At 36.6% G+C, this 20,780-nt stretch overlaps 3 protein-coding genes across 3 annotated transcripts; 2 read left to right on the top strand and 1 right to left on the bottom strand.

Annotated features, from left to right (window-relative positions):
• The first annotated feature begins 1,485 nt into the window (after positions 1 to 1,485).
• Positions 1,486 to 3,780, top strand: LOC101311632 (tetraketide alpha-pyrone reductase 1-like). Its single transcript, XM_004290051.1, has 6 exons — positions 1,486 to 1,940; positions 2,045 to 2,214; positions 2,396 to 2,590; positions 2,941 to 3,103; positions 3,182 to 3,374; positions 3,507 to 3,780. The coding sequence occupies exons 1-6, from the start codon at positions 1,814 to 1,816 to the stop codon at positions 3,646 to 3,648; spliced, it is 990 nt and encodes a 329-aa protein (XP_004290099.1). The 5' UTR covers positions 1,486 to 1,813; the 3' UTR covers positions 3,649 to 3,780.
• Positions 3,781 to 5,991: 2,211 nt separating this feature from the next.
• Positions 5,992 to 15,618, top strand: LOC101311336 (phototropin-2-like). The gene is made up of 24 exons (XM_004290050.1): positions 5,992 to 6,137; positions 6,512 to 7,123; positions 7,822 to 8,004; positions 8,226 to 8,317; positions 8,392 to 8,635; positions 8,814 to 9,027; positions 9,432 to 9,502; positions 9,783 to 9,889; positions 10,155 to 10,204; positions 10,305 to 10,409; positions 10,952 to 11,011; positions 11,277 to 11,366; positions 11,485 to 11,561; positions 11,720 to 11,804; positions 12,060 to 12,140; positions 12,262 to 12,365; positions 12,798 to 12,847; positions 13,140 to 13,246; positions 13,595 to 13,717; positions 14,005 to 14,056; positions 14,338 to 14,450; positions 14,593 to 14,733; positions 14,924 to 15,042; positions 15,207 to 15,618. Exons 2-23 carry the CDS (start codon positions 6,555 to 6,557, stop codon positions 15,038 to 15,040), a joined length of 2,835 nt encoding a protein of 944 aa, XP_004290098.1. The 5' UTR covers positions 5,992 to 6,137; positions 6,512 to 6,554; the 3' UTR covers positions 15,041 to 15,042; positions 15,207 to 15,618.
• Positions 15,619 to 15,917: 299 nt separating this feature from the next.
• LOC101311056 (AP-1 complex subunit sigma-1-like) lies at positions 15,918 to 17,595 on the bottom strand. The gene is made up of 7 exons (XM_004290049.1): positions 17,556 to 17,595; positions 17,101 to 17,229; positions 16,899 to 16,990; positions 16,698 to 16,806; positions 16,583 to 16,618; positions 16,309 to 16,395; positions 15,918 to 16,226 (listed from the first exon to the last, which is right to left on the bottom strand). The coding sequence occupies exons 1-7, from the start codon at positions 17,556 to 17,558 to the stop codon at positions 16,155 to 16,157; spliced, it is 528 nt and encodes a 175-aa protein (XP_004290097.1). The 5' UTR covers positions 17,559 to 17,595; the 3' UTR covers positions 15,918 to 16,154.
• Between the last annotated feature and the right edge of the window lie 3,185 nt (positions 17,596 to 20,780).

Genomic DNA, 20,780 nt, shown 5'->3' with positions numbered 1-20,780 from the left:
ATGTCTATGGTAAAAAATTCAACTGGATTATTGGACAACGTTAAGGGCTCGATCGAAACGGTCAACTCTAATCAGAAATAAGAAAACTGCATTTTGAAGCCCTAAACGGATTCGAATGGCCAAAAAGGCCCATACGTCATGGCAATAGCGATGAGTTTGACTCGTAGGGCCGTTACGCTTCCGGAAAGGTATCACAATAGTCAATCGGACACCAAAAACCAAATCTGCAGCATAGTGAATAATAAAGGTAAATTGCATTGACCGCAACTATCGGCACCGAGAATTTACCGGAATACCTTGATTTTTCAACCGTAGACGTATTTCACCATTCTGGTCATATTTTATTTCACGACTTTTTTACGTTTGAAGGTTCTACGTATAGTTTTATTTTTTCCCAGATGAGTTGTTGTCCAGATCTGCAGATATTTAAATACTTTAGCCGACGAAATTATATTTTTCGTCGGCTAAACTTTTAAAGATTTTGTCGGCTAAAGTTCACAGACTATAGCCGACGAAAAAAATTATTCAGACGACGAAATTTTAATTTCGTCGGCTAAAGTTGACCATAGCCGACGAAAATTTTAAATTAGCCGACGAAGGAAAATTTCGTCGGCTAAAGTGGACTTTAGCCGACGAAAGAATAATTTGTCGGCCTGATTTTTTTATTTTCGTCGGCTAAAGCCTTTCTTCTGGTAGTGTCAGGTACAATCAAACAATGATCAATACTCCACGGTCATGTGCAATTGATCAGTTACTGACCAAGAGATCCATGATCCATGTAAATCTAAAAGTTTAAAACAAAACAACTTAACTTTAAAATAATACTTCTCAGTCTCACCGTTAGATTTACATCCAATGGTGATTGATCATGATTCTCTTAGTCAATAACTGACCAGGTGAACGCTACTGCTATGAAACTATTCACTTTTTCAGGAACAATGTATTTGGAGCTTGAACAGTGAATGGTTTAAGTTGCTTAGATGTTCAAAAATGAAACTAAATATATATGCTTTAGATAGACGAGGTACTGACTGTTGAACTGTCAAAATCCTACCTAAAAATCTTCTATAATCAACGATATAATGACAAATAATCATCATATAATGCTTTTTTATGTTGATGAGTAAAATAATATAATCATCAATCACCATTGGATGTAAATCTAACAGTAAGAACAGTGAGAAGTATTAGTTTAAAGTTAAGTTGTTTTGTTTTGAACTTTTAGATTTACATCTGACGGTGGTTGATCATAGATCTCTTGGTCAGTATGACCAGTTGAACATGATTGAGTTTCACAGTTCGATAGTCTTCCGAACGATTTGGCAAACAGAGCCATTGGTTTCAAAATAAATACGATGAGAGCCAAAATATCTGGCCAGTGACATATATCATGAATGTTTTGTTTGGGAAAGCCTTAAAAAAATTTGGCCAAATCCCTTGCGGTGGGAATTGCTATTTGGCTCCCCAACACTAGGAGCAGTTTCCAACTTACACTTGACTGGCTTCTGTTTGATCTAATGCACAAACTCTGGGCATTGCTATTGTAATGGAGGGATCAAGAAAGCCAAGAATGGCAATGAGAGAATAGCCCTTTTTGCCTGGCTTTCCTACTTTCAACCATAGCTCAAGCTAAAACTAATAAAACCATTTGCTTATATTAATTAACAGAACACAAGCATAGAATGGCTTACCTTCTCCCATTCATACTCTTCAAACCCCCACCAGTAATAAACCTAATGCATTTGTCATGTATGATCAACTGTATATATAGTTCATATATACGAAGTAGTGAAACATTTCTGTTTTGAAGAGGATGGATCAAAATCTTGAATCCAAAGGCAGAGTTTGCGTTACGGGAGCTTCTGGCTTTCTAGCATCTTGGCTTATTAAGCGACTTCTCTTGTCAGGATATCATGTCACTGGAACTGTCAGAGATCCAGGTATCCCTTATGATGAAATAAGTTTATATGGACTGCATATAGTCCTCACTATAAGACAATGATCATCTGGTTGATTTATATCATTTATGTACATGTGTTCAAAGGCAACCAGAAGAAACTGGCACATTTGTGGAGGCTGGAAGGAGCTAAAGAAAGACTGAGATTGGTGAAGGCTGACTTAGTTGAAGAAGGTAGCTTTGATGATGCAATCTTGGGGTGCCATGGTGTTTTCCACTCAGCTTCTCCTGTACTCAAACCTTCATCTGATCCAAAGGCATGTTGCATGCATAATCTGAGATAAGAATATGAAACATTTTATGTTGTCGCAGTATGCATCTAGACCATGTTCGGATGAACAGTCTTACAACATAGCATGTCAGATAACAATGTAATGTTTTGCCTAAGATCAGTGTACACAAATTGAGTATTGTGGTGTGTTGTGTTTTGCAACACAGAAAGAAATATTGGATCCGGCTATTAAGGGCACGTTGAATGTGCTTCGTTCATGTAAGAAGAATCCATCTCTAAGGCGTGTGGTTCTCACTTCGTCTACTTCAGCTGTAAGGGTGAGAGCTGGTGATGATTTTGACCCCAATATCCCATTGGATGAGTCATCTTGGAGCTCTGTAGAACTCTGCGAGAAACTTCAGGTACTCTTAACAAACTACTCCCTCTTTCTGTCCTTGTTGAACTTTCAAATGTGTTGATCTTCATTCCCAAATTGTTGATATCAAATCCTCTTCCCTAGTACAAATAGTTAGTTAAAAGATAGTGTGAAATAGTCGCGGGTTCTGTCGAATTCATCTTAATTTTGAATTGTAGCTGCTCTTCTTGGATATAATTCTAGCACTTCTAAAGCAAGTCAAGCAATGTGTTTTTGCATTGATCTATGCACTATGCTAGTAGCCTAGTCCATTTCTCAAGCTCATATTTGCTTTCTTTTGCATATACATGTACATGATAACCTATAAATGCTACTGACAATTTATCTGCACCCAAGATTTGGTACCCTTTATCAAAAATTTTAGCTGAGAAGGCAGCATGGGAATTTTGCAAAGCAAATGGGATCGATTTAGTATCCGTTCTACCCACATTTGTCATCGGACCTAGTTTGCCACCTGATCTATGTTCTACTGCATCTGATATACTTGGCCTGCTCAAGGGTAATCTAACACTCATTCTGGTGTAAGTTATCTGATCTACAAATTGTTAAATTCTTCATTGTTTGAAACATCAAGCAGGTGAAACAGAGAAGTTCAATTGGCATGGAAGAATGGGATATGTTCACATCGATGATGTTGCCCTTTGCCACATCCTAGTTTATGAGCATGAAAGTGCTCACGGTCGATACATTTGCAACTCGACAGTGCTTGACAACAATGAGTTAGCATCCTTGCTATGCACACGATATCCTTCCTTACCTATCCCCGAAAGGTTTGTATATAACCGGCACAAACATAAATCCCTCTAAGATCGATGTCTTCACTTGTCTTCAATAGTACACTAACCGGACTCACCTTGATGATGAACTGTTGTTAAATGTCTTTTTCAAATGGGATTTTTCAGGTTTGAGGAACTGGAAAGGCCACACTATGATTTGAGCACTTCAAAGTTGAAGAGTCTAGGATTCAAGTTCAAGACCATCCAAGAGATGTTTGATGATTGCATTGCCTCTCTGGTGGAGCAAGGACATCTTTCTCCACTCTAGCTAGCCATACATTATGCTTTTGTGATCTATCTTGTCCTAGTAAATAAATGTCTGGACTTGGGAAGTCAATAAACTAAGGCAATGATTATTTCATGGTCCAATGCCTTGGTGTTGAACGAGGAGTTTTACTTTTGGATACACTCTTGTACACACGATATCAATTTCTACAATATTTTTTTCATTTATTTTAAATGAAATTGTAGGGTAAGATTGGTACAGCATTTAGCATGATTGAATGAAGTATCATGTCCGTTCGAGTCCCAACTTCCATCGATCTATAACCAACACGTACGAGGGGGCATTCGGATTTGTGCGTGACAACGTGCCCAGAAAATAAGAATTCCTAACGTATTCTTCTGTCATTTCCTGGAGATTCTTTGCCTGCTGTACCATCTGGACCCCCAAGTAATTGGATGAGAAGCCTCACAGCCACCACAGAAAAATCTTGCTAGCCCGACACCGACATTAAGGACACGTGTCCACGTGATCAACGAGTGATCCTGAGGCTGCAAATGCTGCCACGTGTCCGTCACTACCCTATGTGACGCTGACGTTTCTTCGCGTGTATTATGTAAAAGCTGGGTAACAACATCACTTCACTGCAGTGCTGCCTGAACAAACATTCAATCTCATCAGAAGAAGAAGGATTGATTGGATAATCAGATTTGATGGGAGAAGTTGATAGAAGCCCGTTTACAGGGTTTAGGGTTGTCCCTCAATCAGTCAATCCCGTTTGTTTTGTTAGTTCAGGAAACTGTTTGTATATCCAGCTAGGGTTTATCCAGATATATGAGATGGTAAGAGATTACTAGATAAGTAAATTAGTACCTATAGGTAAAATGAGACAAACAAAGATTCATCTGTATTAAGGAATTGATATGGACCTGACAACAGATCCGAGACAAACAGAAATAATTCACTAGTAACATGTTTTACTTTTTCGACGCAAGATAAAATATATTTACTCATTTAGAGTATCTTACAATGTTATATGAGGTATCAAATTTAAAAAAATCTAAAACCGTCTCATAAGTCACAACTGTTTAAATCTATTTTTGAGATTTAGAATTTAGAGTTGAGCTCACGTATGCGACTTAAACAATTGTCTAATTAAGAAACCAAATGTTATCATGACACCACTCGATGTAATCCATAAACATAAATCATGTCATGAATTGAAGTTTGGTAGGTTTTCCCAACTTATTCAACATGGTAGCACAATAATGCAAGTGTCATTTGCATTGATATGAAGGGAAAAATGCATTTCTTATGTGACAAGGAAGCTAGCTAGCATTGCTTCTTCTTTTCTTTGACAGATCAGTGAGCATTCAATGTCATACCCAAACTTCCACCCCTAGCCAAGTCTTTAGGCAATCCCCTCCATATATATCCATGGACAAGACCAATATTTTCATTGGTCATTTCACAATACATGTCTAGAATGGTGTCTATGCGACTCGTATAAACAATCAGTCACAAATGTTTTCTTTATAATGCTACTAAGTTATCAAGGTAGGACTTATTTTCACCACTCATTTCTTAATAACTGATTACGTGACTGGTATGCAAAATTTCTTAATGACTGATTACTGTGACTGGTATGCAAAAGGGTGTCTATGCTACTCGACTCGTATACACTCTTCATATGCAAGAATTTCCTTTACAGTGCAATCAAGTTATCAAGGTAGAGACTTGTCTATCAAACGAGATTAATACCGACTATGCAGGCCATGTGTATGACAAAATGTCTCACCCAGCGGATGTTAACGTACACTTGTTTGTGTGTGCGTGGAAGTTTACAAACCCGTACTGCTCTGTGGTCCTCAAGCCTATGAGACACAAGTTTCCAAAGTGATGTTGAAATTTATCTTTACAACTTTGAAGGAATGCCTCAAGTACTACTGGTGTTGTTTCTGTGGCCCCATAGCTAGTTTAACCTGTTCCCATCTGCATTATGTTTGGCATGTCATAATTATTGCCTGCAGTTTTACCTCATGGGCAGGGAAATGTGACAGATTTACTTGCAGAGAATAATGGGGGTTGGATAAAGAGGAAGGAGATCAATGGTCTATGTGCAATTGTACATAGCAAGAGTAGAAAACAAGGGCTCTGATGAAAACCAAAGCTTACTATTTGCATGCTTAAATGTCGTTTGGGAGGCATACTTATTAAGGAAGCTGAGAGACTTTATCTTCTCTGGTAGTCTATCTTTTCTGCTATCTTTACAACCTGACCCAGATAGACTACTCTGAGATAAAGCTTCACATTTCTGATACTGTGTACAGTGGAGACAGAGGAAGTCAGTGAAGAAGTTATGAGGATGGAGATGATTGGAGAAGTTGATGATACCTTATAAATTTGCCATATTTGTCAAGTTGTTGGGAAGAGCACTCTTGGCTTCATTACTCAAATTGCAGCAGTACTGAACAGTTCGTTTACTCTTTCTGATGAAACATCAAGAACTTGCTCCATTCCCATAGTTCTTGCAGGCAGGTTTTTCTCATACCAAATTTTCTTTATTGCTTGTTTGGCATTTGTCATTTAGAACATCATCTTACTTTATGAACTTACTATGATCATTGAGTTGCATAAAAGTAAAGCCTCTGTAGAGCAATAGCAACTCCAGCTCAAATTCTAGCTGGATTTTCTTGGTATGCATGCTCAAGGGGTTTTTGTCTTAAAGTTTTGGGATTTAATTACTCAAGTAAATTATGGTCCACAGAATTTTCACTGTATATAGGCACAAAAGAGAAGAAGATTTCCATTTATAGAAACTCCTGTAGTCCAAGTTTGTGTATTACAACAATTGTTGTACACCCTCTGCTTAATTTGGTGAAACATTCTACTTCTATAATGATGGCAGGTGGTAAATTTTCTGTATTGACTGAAGAGAGATTTATATAGTAATGGAGAAACCAAAGGCAGCTGCTGGAGATAAGCAGAAATTAGCTGCGCGAGAGAGAAATGATGTCGGAATACATCCTAGTAGTAAGCTGGAAAGTGGATCATCAAGCACTTCATTTAAGTGGATGGCATTCGATACACAAGCAGCTGAAGAGTCTAGCAACACTGCTGCTGCCTCTTCTGGTGACACTGATGGTGTTGTAGATTCAAGAATCATAACTGAGAAGGCAAGCATAGTGGCAAGGACAGCAGAATGGGGAGTTGTGGTGAAGCCGGATGATGTTGTTGAGGGGAGCTTTAAGGCCATAGGGAGGTCTTCAGATGATGGGAACAGAAGCAAAAACACATCAGGAAGATTTGAATCAACAAGGACATCATCAGAGTCAAGTCATGGGTCTGATCAAGTGCCTAATCCAAGGGTGTCAAGTGAGTTGAAGACAGCTTTGGCTACATTGCAGCAGACTTTTGTTGTATCTGATGCCACAAAACCTGATTGCCCAATCATGTATGCCAGCAGTGGCTTCTTTACCATGACTGGTTACTCTTCAAAAGAGGTCATTGGAAGAAACTGGTAAGCTACTATTATTTCTTTGTTACTTAAAACCAAAGGTTCTTTTCCACTCTAAGTGTCCTGATGATTTTTGAGCCTAGACAACTGTTTTAACTCTCGCGAAACCTGTTAAACTAATTATTATTTATCACTTATATTCTACGTATTAAAATTGTCACTTATAAATCATCTGATGTGTACATAAAATGTAAATAAACACCACTACAAGAGAAAATGTACTTAAAGCATTTTAACTTTGCCTCACTATTAATTTTAACATCTCAACTTTGTCAGTTATCTTTTCAAGGGTATTCCCGTCCCCAAACCAGTAAGACTGTACATCCATAATCTACACTAGTGTGTAAATATACGATACCAAGAGTATGGAAATACTACCCGAAATACGGCACGGTGTCAGAGGCGCCAAAAGAACCGACCATGTCGTATAAAGCCTAAACAAAACGTCCGAACCCACTTCACAGTCTTCACTCTTGTTCAGTTCACAAACACCCGCCACCGGCCCACCGTCCACGGCTTTCCTTTATTCTTTCACAAATGAATACTTCAACTTCTATCAAACTTAGTTTTGCCCATTGCGGCATTGCATGTAAGTTTTAGTTTCCAATTACTTTCATAGACCCCATTCTGGGTAGCTCCAAAAGAAGTAAAGAAACAAAGGAGTTGGGTGATCTAAGATTCTGATATGTTTTTGGTTGCAGTCGGTTTCTTCAGGGACCGGAAACAGACCAGAATGAAGTGGCCAAAATCCGAAACGCAGTCAAAACTGGTTCAAGCTACTGCGGTAGGCTCTACAACTACAAGAAAGATGGCACTCCTTTCTGGAATCTTCTCACCGTCACCCCAATCAAAGATGACACTGGAAAAACCATCAAGTTTATTGGGTCAGTCCTCTATTTCTCAAATTCAATGCCTTTTTCTAGTTTGAATCATACTAATGTACTTAAAAAATGCTATCTTTAAGTTCTAATGTACTTCAAAGATGGTATCTTTATGTGTATAGTGCAAGGAATGAGTTATATATGGACAATTTAAGTTTTGTGCTGGTGTTTCATGAATTTTGACCATGTCTTGTAGCAAATGTTTACATGTTGGTTTTGTGCAGAATGCAGGTTGAGGTCAGCAAGTTCACAGAAGGGGTGAATGAGAAGGCATTGAGGCCAAATGGGTTGCCCAAGTCACTCATCCGTTATGACGGTAAGCTTGATTGCTCAATTGGGTTGGTAGCATAAGTGTTACTGCACTTCTTATTTGTTATGTTCGTATTACAGCTCGACAAAAGGAGAAGGCATTAGGTTCTATTGCGGAAGTTGTACAAACTGTGAAACATCCACGTAAAAATCATGAAGAGCCTGATAACATGAACCTTGATTATGTTCTTCCTAAATCTGCTGCAATGAGCACGCCCGGCAGACAAACTCCTCAGGCGGATGTGAAGGGTGATGCATCTCGGGGGAGATTTTCCCAGGATGCAGGCAAATATCCTAAAAAGTCAGAGCGCAGCCCCTCATTGGGGTTAGTACTTTATCTTTAGGAACCCAAATTAGTTGCTTTCCATAAAGGTTAAGGGCTTGAGGCTAACTATTAAACCTCGAAATTCAGCATTATGCGCCCTTTTCTTTCATTAGTTGTGTCATCTCTATTCAGCCTGATGTGTATGACCTTTTGATTAAATGTTGATATTTTCCTGCAGAACTAGATCAAAGTCTCTAACTGCAGGCAGGCTTGAAAAGGAACCAATTGTTGAACCAGAGGTTTTAATGACCACGGATATAGAACGCTCTGATAGTTGGGACCGCACTGAAAGAGAAAGGGATATACGCCAAGGAATTGACCTAGCAACCACATTGGAACGCATTGAAAAGAACTTTGTGATTTCTGATCCTAGAATTCCTGATAATCCAATTGTGAGAATATATATATTTCTTTGAACTATTATATATATTTTAGTTAAACATGGAAACTTTTCTCCTACTCGTACTCTCATATATTTATTTTCTCTCTCAAACTCCATGTCAATATTGACATGCACTAACGACCTGAAGAAATACTCTGAAGATCTCCGAATACCCAACCTCAAGTTTTATTGTTGTTATGTTCTTTTCTCTATCCACTTTTTTGGAATATTTACAATTTTCTTGTAGCATTATCTATCACACTTCTGTATCTTGCAGTGCCAAGTCTTTACGAGATCTTATAAATATTATGAGCATTATCATCTCTTTTGCAAACTCCATTTAAAAATGCAGTTAGACACTGTATATTTTTTATTTTGAAATGACTCTGATAACCCTTCCCTCTTTCGTTGCAGATATTTGCATCTGATAGTTTTCTAGAACTGACGGAATATACACGTGAGGAAATTCTGGGAAGAAATTGTCGGTAAGAAGTCCATTCTGTTTATGCCTTATCTTGCAAAGTTCATTTTATTGCATTGAATTCACACTTATACTTGAGATGACAGCACTGAATTCCTGTCATTTGCTTTTTTTGTTTTTCTGTTTTTATTTTTGAATAATAGTGGAATTTATTCATCTTTATTATATGAAATTAGAAGTCAGTATTTTGTGTTAACACTGCAATCAAATCTCCCTCTAATACTATCTGTCAATTTTCTATTACCAATGGAAATATGATTAATTTTTAATTCTCTACTCTGTAGTTTTCTTCAAGGTCCCGAAACAGATCAAGCAACAGTCCAAAAAATAAGAGATGCCATCAGAGAACAACGTGAAATTACTGTACAGTTAATCAACTATACTAAGAGTGGTAAGAACATTCGTCGGAGTTTTGATTCCACAAAATGCTATAAAAATTCAAATGTCAATTTTATGAGATTAGTTTCACTAGTTCATTCTGCTTGCAACACCATAAAAGTCCAAGCGTCAAGCGTCATACAGTGTACATTTCTTTTTCAGCTGTACTTTCTGTGTGTCAGTGTGTGTGGATCTTTTTTTTATTTTTATTTTTTATTGTAAAAGACTTCAGGTTGTCCTCCTAGTTTTGCTTTTCTGATTTTCCACCTGACTTTCAGGAAAGAAGTTTTGGAACTTGTTCCACTTGCAACCCATGCGTGACCATAAGGTAACTACGAGGTTCTTATTCTTAGTTGAATATGAAACTATATAGGCTGCATATATCATTTTGGTCTTTTTGTCTTCTGAGCGTCTTGTAAATTATGTAGGGTGAACTTCAATATTTCATTGGTGTCCAATTGGATGGTAGTGATCATGTAGAACCTCTGCGAAATCGCCTATCAGAGAGAGCAGAGCTAGAAAGTGCTAAAGTGGTAATTGTGTTTCTATTATTTTCTTACTGTTTGTATAACTTTTATGCTCAATCATGTATGTAAATTGAGTAGTTTGAGTGTTTCTAATCATTATGCCTAACCCTAATGCGCCATTTTCAAAATAGTAATGCTAAGTGTACCACATTTTGACCACAGGATGTGGCAATTGATGTGGCAGTTAAACATACGATCATGTCAAACATACCAAATGAGTAGACCAAAGTTTGACTGCCATATTATGTGGTTTATAAGTGGTTCACCATTTTTTTTTAGTGGTTTACCAAATTGTGCTTCACTCATTGTCTTTTCCAAACAGTCACAAGTATATTTGTGCAGAGCAATGATAGTTAAGGAAGTTAGCTTGGAATTCTTATCTTTTGATCATTCCAAATATCTGATTAACTGAAAAGAAATAAAAGAAGAAAAGAATAGCCCTTCTCCTTTTGATGCTTCAGCATTTTATTGTCTCCTGTGGAAGAACCATTTTCTTCCAGATGTTTATATTATTTCTTAAGAGAATCTCTCTCTCTCTCTCTCAACAGGTGAAAGCTACTGCAGTAAATGTTAACGAGGCTGTCCGAGAACTTCCTGATGCGAACTTGGTAAGGTACTCCTTTTCCTCTGAATTATGCTGGTGTAGAAGATTCTTATACTTGTCTTTTTTTAAAAGAATATAAGATTTTGAATATTTGCATGTATCTATCTAGATTGGGAAAAACTAAAATGTCTTTGGCGATATGTACCAAAAGAAACTGTCCAAGACAGTCTTTTTGTTAGTTTCTACATGTTTAATCCAAGGATAATGTGATTTTATCTATGGCTATATTTATCAACTATAGCTGATGCAAATCTTATTTCATTATTTAGAGACCAGAAGATCTGTGGGCAATTCATTCTCAGCCAGTCTTCCCGAAACCTCACAAGAGGGATAGTGCTAGTTGGCTAGCAATGCAAGAGGTACCAATTTGTAATTAATAGTTACTTCCTGATAGTTTTCAGATTCGTCATGTTCTCAATCATGAGCTGTCTCCTGAATTACGTCTTGTGTTTTTTCATTCTTATACATTTCCTCTAGATTACATCACGTGGCGAAAAAATTGATCTGCGTCATTTTAAGCCAATAAAACCCTTGGGTTGTGGCGATACTGGCAGGTACAGTAAAATGCTGAGATTTGTTGATATACTGAGATGCTGCGTTGCATGTCAGTCACTATGTTAGGATCTTTAACTGGAAAAAAGTACGCAATTTGTAGTCTGTCATACAATATTTGTCTTTTTATATTTCTTACATTTCTATGTAATATTTGTAGTGTCCATTTGGTGGAACTACGTGGTACTTCTATATTGTATGCTATGAAGGCAATGGAGAAGTCAATAATGTTGAATCGTAACAAGGTATGTACATATAAGAGAACCCATGTTTTTAAGCAACACAGAATTAAGTATCTCCCGGAAAGAAGCTTCACATTCTTTTTCATGAATGCATGTCTGAAATTTGTATGTATATGCCCTCTAGTTTGCATAATTCATGGGCGTCATTCCCATGTATACATGCGCTCTGTACATATATTGCTTATTTAGAACTGGTATAGTGACATATTTAATATCCCTGATTCTTCTGAGGGTCACATTTTACTGTGATGGTCTCAGGTTCACCGAGCATGCACTGAACGGGAAATAATTTCACAACTGGACCATCCTTTTCTTCCTACGCTATACACTTCATTTGAGGTCTTTCATTGCTGCAGTAGCACTTCTTTTTTAAACCTCTTCATGTTTAAAAGTTTCCTTATTCAATAAAATTTATGGAATATGGCCAAGTGTACTGATGTTCTTTTCATGATCTCCTCAGACTTCTACACACGTTTGTTTGATAACAGACTTTTGCTCAGGCGGAGAGTTATTTGCTTTGCTTGATAAGCAACCTATGAAATTTTTCAAGGAGGACTCTGCTAGGTACTCAAATTTTTGTCTCCTAATATCTCTTGGTCCCAAAACCATATTTGCCTCACTATTGCTTGTAATCTGTAAGTACGAAAGTTCAATCTGATTATCTTACTCTTTAGACTTATGCTTCTGCTGGAATCTTCTATCTTCAGTTCTACTTTTTAGGGATTATGGATCTTTTTTCTTTAATCTTTGTTTCCCCTTGGGGTGGGGGATGGTGATGTACACGTTTTCTTTAGCCATGACTATATTCTGCCACAGTTGGTACCTAACTCTGTTTTCCATTGTTATGGACCCAATGTGAAGCAGAATTTATCTTTGTACCATATGAAAGTTAAACATTTGTTTAAATTTAAATCATTGGGATAAGAAATGCATCTCATCTTCTCACCCTATTTACAGTTAGTGTATACTCTGTTTTAACTTGCTATTACATCCCAGGTTCTATGCTGCAGAGGTTGTCATTGCTTTGGAATACCTTCACTGTCTAGGTATTATTTCATCAAAAATGTACCTATAGTTCTAAACACCTCATGTTTCTCTTGTATATAAAAAGAAAAATGAGAATAAAACTTTATAACGTGATCTGTGTTCTGCCCAAGTTTATTGTTTATGAATTATCCCCACAGATATGATTAAATTGAAAGACATGAATACTTCCCTGAGCTTTAGCTCTTGAAGTCCAACTCAGGCTTGACTTATTAGAAAGTCTGCATCAATTCTGATCAGGAAAAAAAAATTCTCAGGTGCCTGGGTGCTTATTATATTAATGGCTTCTTACAGGAATAATTTATCGCGACCTTAAGCCTGAGAATATCTTACTCCAGAAGGACGGACATATTGTCTTAACAGACTTCGATTTATCATTTCTGGCGTCCTGTAAACCACAGGTACAAATTCATATTCCTCAAGATGCATTATTCCCTCTTTTAAGGATTTCAGATTCTTCTGCTTGCTAAGTATTTTTTTGTTGATATAAAGATTAATATTGATCATTCATGGGAGATATATCTTCAGATTCTTTTCATTGATTCATTATGTGTCATGTGCCCTGGTAGTTTTGAGAGTTTAATTGACAGCAAAGTGTTTAGACGTTTTCTTCTACCTATTAGTGCTCGAAATGGAGACTGCTTACTCTTCTTATTTGCTTCTAGAATCTTTATTCTGCCTATTAGGGGGCTTGAAATGGGGACTGCCTACTCTTCTAAGTTGTTAACATACTTTGTTAACCGTTGCAGATTATTAGGCATCAGTCACCTAAGAATAGAAGGAGATCTAGTAGTCAACCGCCTCCAACATTTGTTGCAGAACCAGTTAATCAATCAAATTCCTTCGTTGGAACCGAAGAGTACATTGCTCCTGTATGGTGATATTCAATTATGATTTGGGAACTTCATATTTACTTTCAATAGTGCATTAGACAGAATATGTCTTGATTTCATTCACTTCTAGAATGGTTGCAATTTTCATACACATCCGAGAAAAAGATTTTCACGCATTGCTGCATCAATGTTCCACATATACAGCTGAGTTCACCAATCAAAAGATTACAGAAAAAGTATATTTGTGCGACTATATGTGCAAGATGTTGATGAATGATCATGTACTTGTATATTTTGCCAAAGTTCATACTGGTGCTTGGTTTCAGGAAATTGTTACCGGTACAGGCCACAGCAGTGCTATTGATTGGTGGGCTCTTGGTAAGAACTTTATGTGTCTTGTGTGTGTGTATGCATCCGAGTATTCACTTCTTTACTCCCAAGTATGTTGGTGTCTAAGCTGTAGCTTTCTATAATATCAGTAGCGTACCATTATTCCTATCGTAGAGGATGTATGTTGTCATAAAGTTTACTGAGTGCACAGGGAAGTAAAGATAACTTGTTTTACCTGTTTCTGACAAGTGTGTGTCCTTAATTTTCTTTGTAGTGCCTTGAACATGTTTTATTGTTACAGCTTGAATTGATTTTTGTTTGCATTCCAGGTATTTTCTTGTATGAGATGCTATATGGCCGCACACCTTTCAGGGGGAAAAATAGACAGAGAACATTCGCCAACATTTTGCATAAAGATCTGACCTTTCCAAGTAGCATTCCGGTAAAAACTTGAGTCAAGCTATGCATTTAAACTGCTGTTGACTGCCATTTTGAGCACTAAATTTTTAACACTACATTTGTAATGTCTTTTTTTGAAGCAGTGAACCTAATTATGCACTTTCTTACGTTTTTTGATGTTCCAGGTGAGCCTTGCAGCGCGGCAGTTGATCAATGCGTTGTTGCAAAGAGACCCTGCCACACGTTTAGGATCCACTACTGGTGCAAATGAAATCAAACAACATCCTTTTTTCCGTGGAATTACTTGGCCTTTGATCCGTTGCATGGTAGTAATATTTCCTTCCGTATTTATTGCTTCCGTCATTGTCTAGGGATCAATGTTGTTTTACCAACACTAATATGAATAGCCTACCCAAGATCTATAAAACATTAGTAAACCTCATAAAAGGCAGTAACGTTTTATTATGATTTCCCATGCAATCACTTGTTTTGAAAGTTTGTATTTTCTGTATGCAGAGCCCTCCTCCCTTAGAAGTGCCTCTTCAGCCTATTGGTATTGATCCACAGGCCAAGGATATATCGTGGGAAGATGATGGGGTTCTTGTAAATGCAATGGATATGGATATTTTCTAAAGGTTTATTTCATTACTTTTAAGAGTAGAATTATGTCTGGTTGCTGATTCAGAATACTTCGACTTCTGCTACAGCCAAATCATCCTTGTAATTGGCTTCATCAAAGTCTCTGGTATCTGATTGATGTTCCACTCTGTCCTTAATACTTTTCCTGTTAATTTTGCAGGACCGTTCATGCCGTTATGGATGGAATCATGGATTGCATCAAGTCATAGCCTTCCTATTTGGCGCTTGTGGATACTTTGCCATTAAAAGCATGAATTTTCGAATCACTGAAGTGGATTTAATGATGAGCTAAGAGGCTTGTCGAACGAGGAGCTTATTAAGAGTTTTGGCTGGGTTTTCAGATGAAGTTCTTTAGGAGTCGACCGGAGAATTAGCAGTTGCAAGCAACTAAATGTTCTTTATAACACTTTTAGGCTATAATGTTGATATGAATGAGTATGCTATGAAGTTCATGTTATCTTCCCTGTTTCTAAGTTTAACTGACATGGAAAACACGAGCAAAGGATGAAGGTGATGAAACAAACACAAATTCATCTCTTGGAATCTACAGATACTTGCCTGCTGGAATTAAAGATTAATCTTTCTCAATCTTAGTCCAACTACAGACTTCATATTTTACGATACTACGAAATTCCAAATGGGTAAAGGGAGATAACTACAGTTAATTGCATCGTTTCATGAGTTTTGCACCAATTATTTGGCTTGAAAAATTAGGTCATTGTACAAGTTCCATAATATTATAAGACTTTCAAACTAATAGAGTTTACATTCATAACTTCTGGCCTTGATTTTTTGAATTGGATGGTACAGAAATATTGCAAAATGCAAACCATGTGTTCAATTGCTGATAGCCTGATAACACCACAAAGTTGATTTGCAAAACATCTGGACATGAGCGCATATGAAAGAATGCCAATGTATTAAGCTACACAAGACAAGGGAAAAGCAAACGGGCGAGTAATGTGGTTTACAATCTTTGAAGAGACGTACATAATCAAAAGAAATGTTCATCAGCCGAAAGGAAATGCAAAATAATGACCATATCAATACAGAACCTCTTCAATTTGAATTAATAATACAACAGGTGACAGTATATGTTTGTTCTTCATTACTTGGTGGCCTGTGCAATCATATTACTTAATGAACTAGCCTGCTCTTTTGCAGTCTCCACCAGAGAATCCTGCAACCCATTAACATAATGCAATTAGTAGGAGCAAAATATTTGCAGCAAACAGACGGCACTGGTATAAGAATAACTATACCTGTGCTGCTATCAACCGTGCAATCGTTTTCTTGCTCGACTCTTGAAGTTCACCAGCAATCAAAAGTTCATCCAGTATATAGTAGGCCTTCCATGTTTTAAAGTAGAAAACCATTAGAACAAAGTTTGGCTTGTTTTCATATAAAAAGTGAATGAAAATGCATTCAAAACACTCCCTTCCATAGCATAACATAGAAACACGTGAACTAAACAACTTATTGATGAAAAAGAATATCAAGAAACATAATGTTGGTCAACAAGCAGAATAAACATACCTTGTGGAAGTTAAAGATCAAATCCAATTCACACACCTGTTAGCATGAACAAACTATTACAACCACAGCCTTTTATCAAAACAACTCGAATAACATAATGTCATGTTCCACTCACACTGCCAAAGTATCGGTCAAGAATTTCGACAAAATGATGTATGATCTCAAGGACCTCTAGCTCATTATCATCTTGATCAATACACATACAGAAATACAGACTCGCATATCTGCACAACCCATCCACAAAACCAACTCAGTAACAAAGCCTTTAGAAGACAACTTTTCACATGAAAAACCAGTGCTACATCTCTGCACTCACCTCTTATAAACAACTTTGTATTCTCTCCACTCCACAAAATTGCAGAGCTTGGGACCCCTTGCAAGGATCACTCCACTGAGCTCACGAAGCACCTTTGCAAAATGCAACAGCACAGAATCACATACAAGCTACAAAATCTTATCGAACAAGATAAAATAATTCTCACAACTAACACGGTTTTTCTGCGAATCAAACGTCTTACCGAACCGAAAACACGACGTAGATGATTTATGCAAGGAATTACCTTAGTTCTTTCCTTTTGGGTGTACGGCGAGTACCATTTAGTCAACCTAACTTTGCCTTGCCTACTTATCAGAAGCACAAACTGAATCTGCAATAAGAACAAATCAGATCAACAACCAGAGCATAATTCTCTTACAAATTTCATCAATTAAGCTTTTCCAAAACCCTCGCTACTTGCAGAGTTCACAGAATTGGATCGCATTTTGTTACTACAACTATAACCGCCGAGATTTTGTTCATAGCAAAAAAGATTGAAACCGAAAAGCAAAAGGCCTATATGACATGACAGCGATTCGATCCAGATCTAAGAGTAGCAGCAGCGACATCAAGGACATTGAAATGGAGAGGAAAACCAAACAGTATGCGATTGATGAGTTCATCAAGGAAGAAAGGGAAATGGAGTTAGGGTTTTACCATAGCTGGCGATCGAGTGCTCGAAGCTTTCAGCAAAAACCAGACTGGAGCTCAATTTTGGGTTCCCCTCTGCGATTTAACGCGGTGAATGAAACTTTTTGGGGTTAGTCATCTTATGCGTTAAATATTGTATTTTTTTTTTTTTTTTTCATCTGGCAGTATTATTTTTTTATTACTTGTATGTTATATTTTGAGGTAAATTTTTTATTACCCATTTATTTTTTGTATCACTTTTAAGATAATGCAAATGATGTAAATACACACATTGTTTAACATCGTGTGCATCACCTTTAAATATTTTTTTAAGAGGAATGAATAACTTCATTAGTCAAAGATCGTTACAATTATAGGTATAAACTCCTTCATACTTAGAGGATGTTCGATCAGTGAACAAATTCACCAAATACGCTGCCAATTTGGTATCCATAATATGTTTATTCAGGCTCTTACAAAACTTCAAGCAGATTTTAGCTTTATATTTTCGAATAATCCAGGTTCAATAATATTATAAAGGAAGGAGGTTGTTGTCCATCTTCAAACTTATTCCTTTTAATCATAGTGATGCAAAGCAATGAATATCTTTAGAGATCTAGAGATATTTTTAGACTTACAGTGTGAAAATACAAAGTCATAGAGCACATATATGGGATTTCGTCAAAACTCTACCTATGGAAGACTTGACATTTTCATGGGGATTATGCTCTAATAGCAAAATTTCAAAAAATAATGGCAAATTATGGATTTTTAAATCCAAGATTCTTTCATAGTCAATTTACTTGATCAAATAAACGAATCATGTAGTGATAGATATTTTACCCGAAGATAGTATGAAACCTAGCAAATAGTATGACGCCCAAACGATTGGTCATCTTGGTGGAGAGTTAGCAATAGCTCCGCTCTTCCTTGTCTTCCATCCTCTCATTTTCCTCTTCTTCATCTTCCTCTTCATTTTTGCTAAACTTGCAAAACTAAGAGAGCAGTGAAGATGTAGAAAGCGAGAGAAGAAAAAAGTTCGGCAACTGAGAGCGACGGAGGAAAGAAGACCATGTAGCTAGGTTGAAAACATCACTTCTTTACTTCTCAGTTGTGCAAGCAAATAACGCATCCACGAATAACGCATCCACGTGCTTATAGCTGAGCCACGCAACAACAACTGAGCCCGATACATGTCACGATAGAAAATCCAGAACAATTAAGTAAATTAAATGCAGACAAGGGCAGCACGGTCATTCTGCTAGATGAATGAATAGTGCTAACCCTTTACGCTATTATATATATATATAATTTTGTTCATGAAACATACATAGAAAACAAGTTTCATTAGTAGCTCTAAACACTCGTAAACGTATTCATAAACCTAAATTAGCTATACATATCAAATAAATGAATATGGATTATGTCTCTCATCATTTTCTTCAATTACCCCACAAAAAGTTCTTTTGATTCAAGCCCTGAATTTTTTAAACCATCTATCGCTACCCCAATGTTTGTGATAGCTGCCACAAGTCACCTCGTCGCGGCCATATAACTTAACAATCATGTCTTGATGAGCTATATCTTTCCCTCTTCGCTCTTTCTTTCTTTCTTCATTCGTATTTCTTTCAATATTATTCTTCCTCTTCCTACACACTCACAATATCTTCTACACGATTTCATGCCTGAATCTTGTTTTCTATATTATGTACTATATTTGAAATGAAAACCTTGAATAAACATTGATCTATATGGAGTTGTAGTAAGTTAAGGTGAAAATGTTAGTACTGACCCGTTAATAATTCTTAAAAATTTACTTTAAACATTTTTTTTTTATGGCTGGAATCCCAAAGAGAGGCTAGACCATCATGCCTTATATACATATGATACATTTCACATGGAATTACATAAGTGTTTTAAAACCACGTAGAAGACCTATGAGGTACAAAATTTTCACTAGTATTGGTTGGAAATATTGGAAATATCGGGATTTTTCGGAAATATTGGGAAATATCGGAAAATATCGGGAAATATCGAGAGTTTCGGACGAGAAATGCTTGGGAGGGGAAAAATATATTGTTAGGTGAAAAAAAACGAAAATTTCGGCGAAATATCGCCGAAACTTTCGATTTTTTCTTTTTTGGTTTGAACAAAGTTGTTACTAGTGGTATTCCTTCTTGCCTCATACCCATTATTGAAACTATTCTCTTCAATATACAGATAGATAGGAAATAATGATAATGAACAACAAACTGGATATCTATTTAAGTGGAATCTAAAATTCTTTAATCGAGAACAAAGCTCCTCTCCATCTTCTCTGAATTTTCTAGAGAGTTTAACATCTCTAGAGTCTGTCTTGCCAACAAAATCCTATGCTTCTTATGAACAATAACCTTGAAGTGTTTTCTGAATTTTCTGAATTTTCTAGAGAGTTTAACATCTCTAGAGTCTGTCTTACCACCAAAATCTTATGCTTCTTACAAACAATAACTTTGAAGTGTTCTATTCTTTTGGAAAATTTAATTGGAGTGTTCTAGGTGATTTTGTTTGTCTTTTCCAGAAAAATAAGAGAACAGTTCAAACTTAACAGCTATTGCAAACTTAACCCTATGCATATAGTGACCTCCCTTTAGCTCTGTCAGTGGGCGTCCACATGCTTCATTTTCTTCGATATTTATTTGATTGCGTAACCATTTTGTCATAACACTTTTCATAACAAAAAAATGATTGTAGAGCAGAAACACAATTCTTGCTTCCTATTTTTGAAACGTAGACATCACTTTATATGGTTGTTTTCATTCAATCCATCAGTTTCAATCCAAGGTAACCAAATTCTGATATTCAAATATTGTAGAAGATGATGTATAGCTCAAGCATTATTTTATGCTCATATTATCATCCTTCCTTATGCATATAACAGTCAATATTCATCCCGTTAACTCATCACACAAGCAAACAATAATAGAGCATAGTTCAGAATATGAACAATATATATGTGATAATGGAGAATATGAACTATATGTGATAATGAAGCTACACCATTTGAGAACAATGCCCACATTCGTTTCATTACATCCTTAGAAAAACTTCATTCGTTTCTAGGTTGTTTAGTGATAGTTTCCTACATTGTACCTTCAAAGTGGTTCAAAATTCTTAAACTCTTTGTGTTTTCTTATGAGCGTTTGAGACTTTACATTAACAATGTAGCTTGTATAGTTTGTCTAGGCTAGTTTTTTGAGTTGTTATCTTCAA

This window comes from Fragaria vesca, linkage group LG2 (assembly GCF_000184155.1).
Source record: "Fragaria vesca subsp. vesca linkage group LG2, FraVesHawaii_1.0, whole genome shotgun sequence".
NCBI lineage: Eukaryota > Viridiplantae > Streptophyta > Magnoliopsida > Rosales > Rosaceae > Fragaria > Fragaria vesca.
This window is presented reverse-complemented; position numbering and strand designations above follow the sequence as displayed.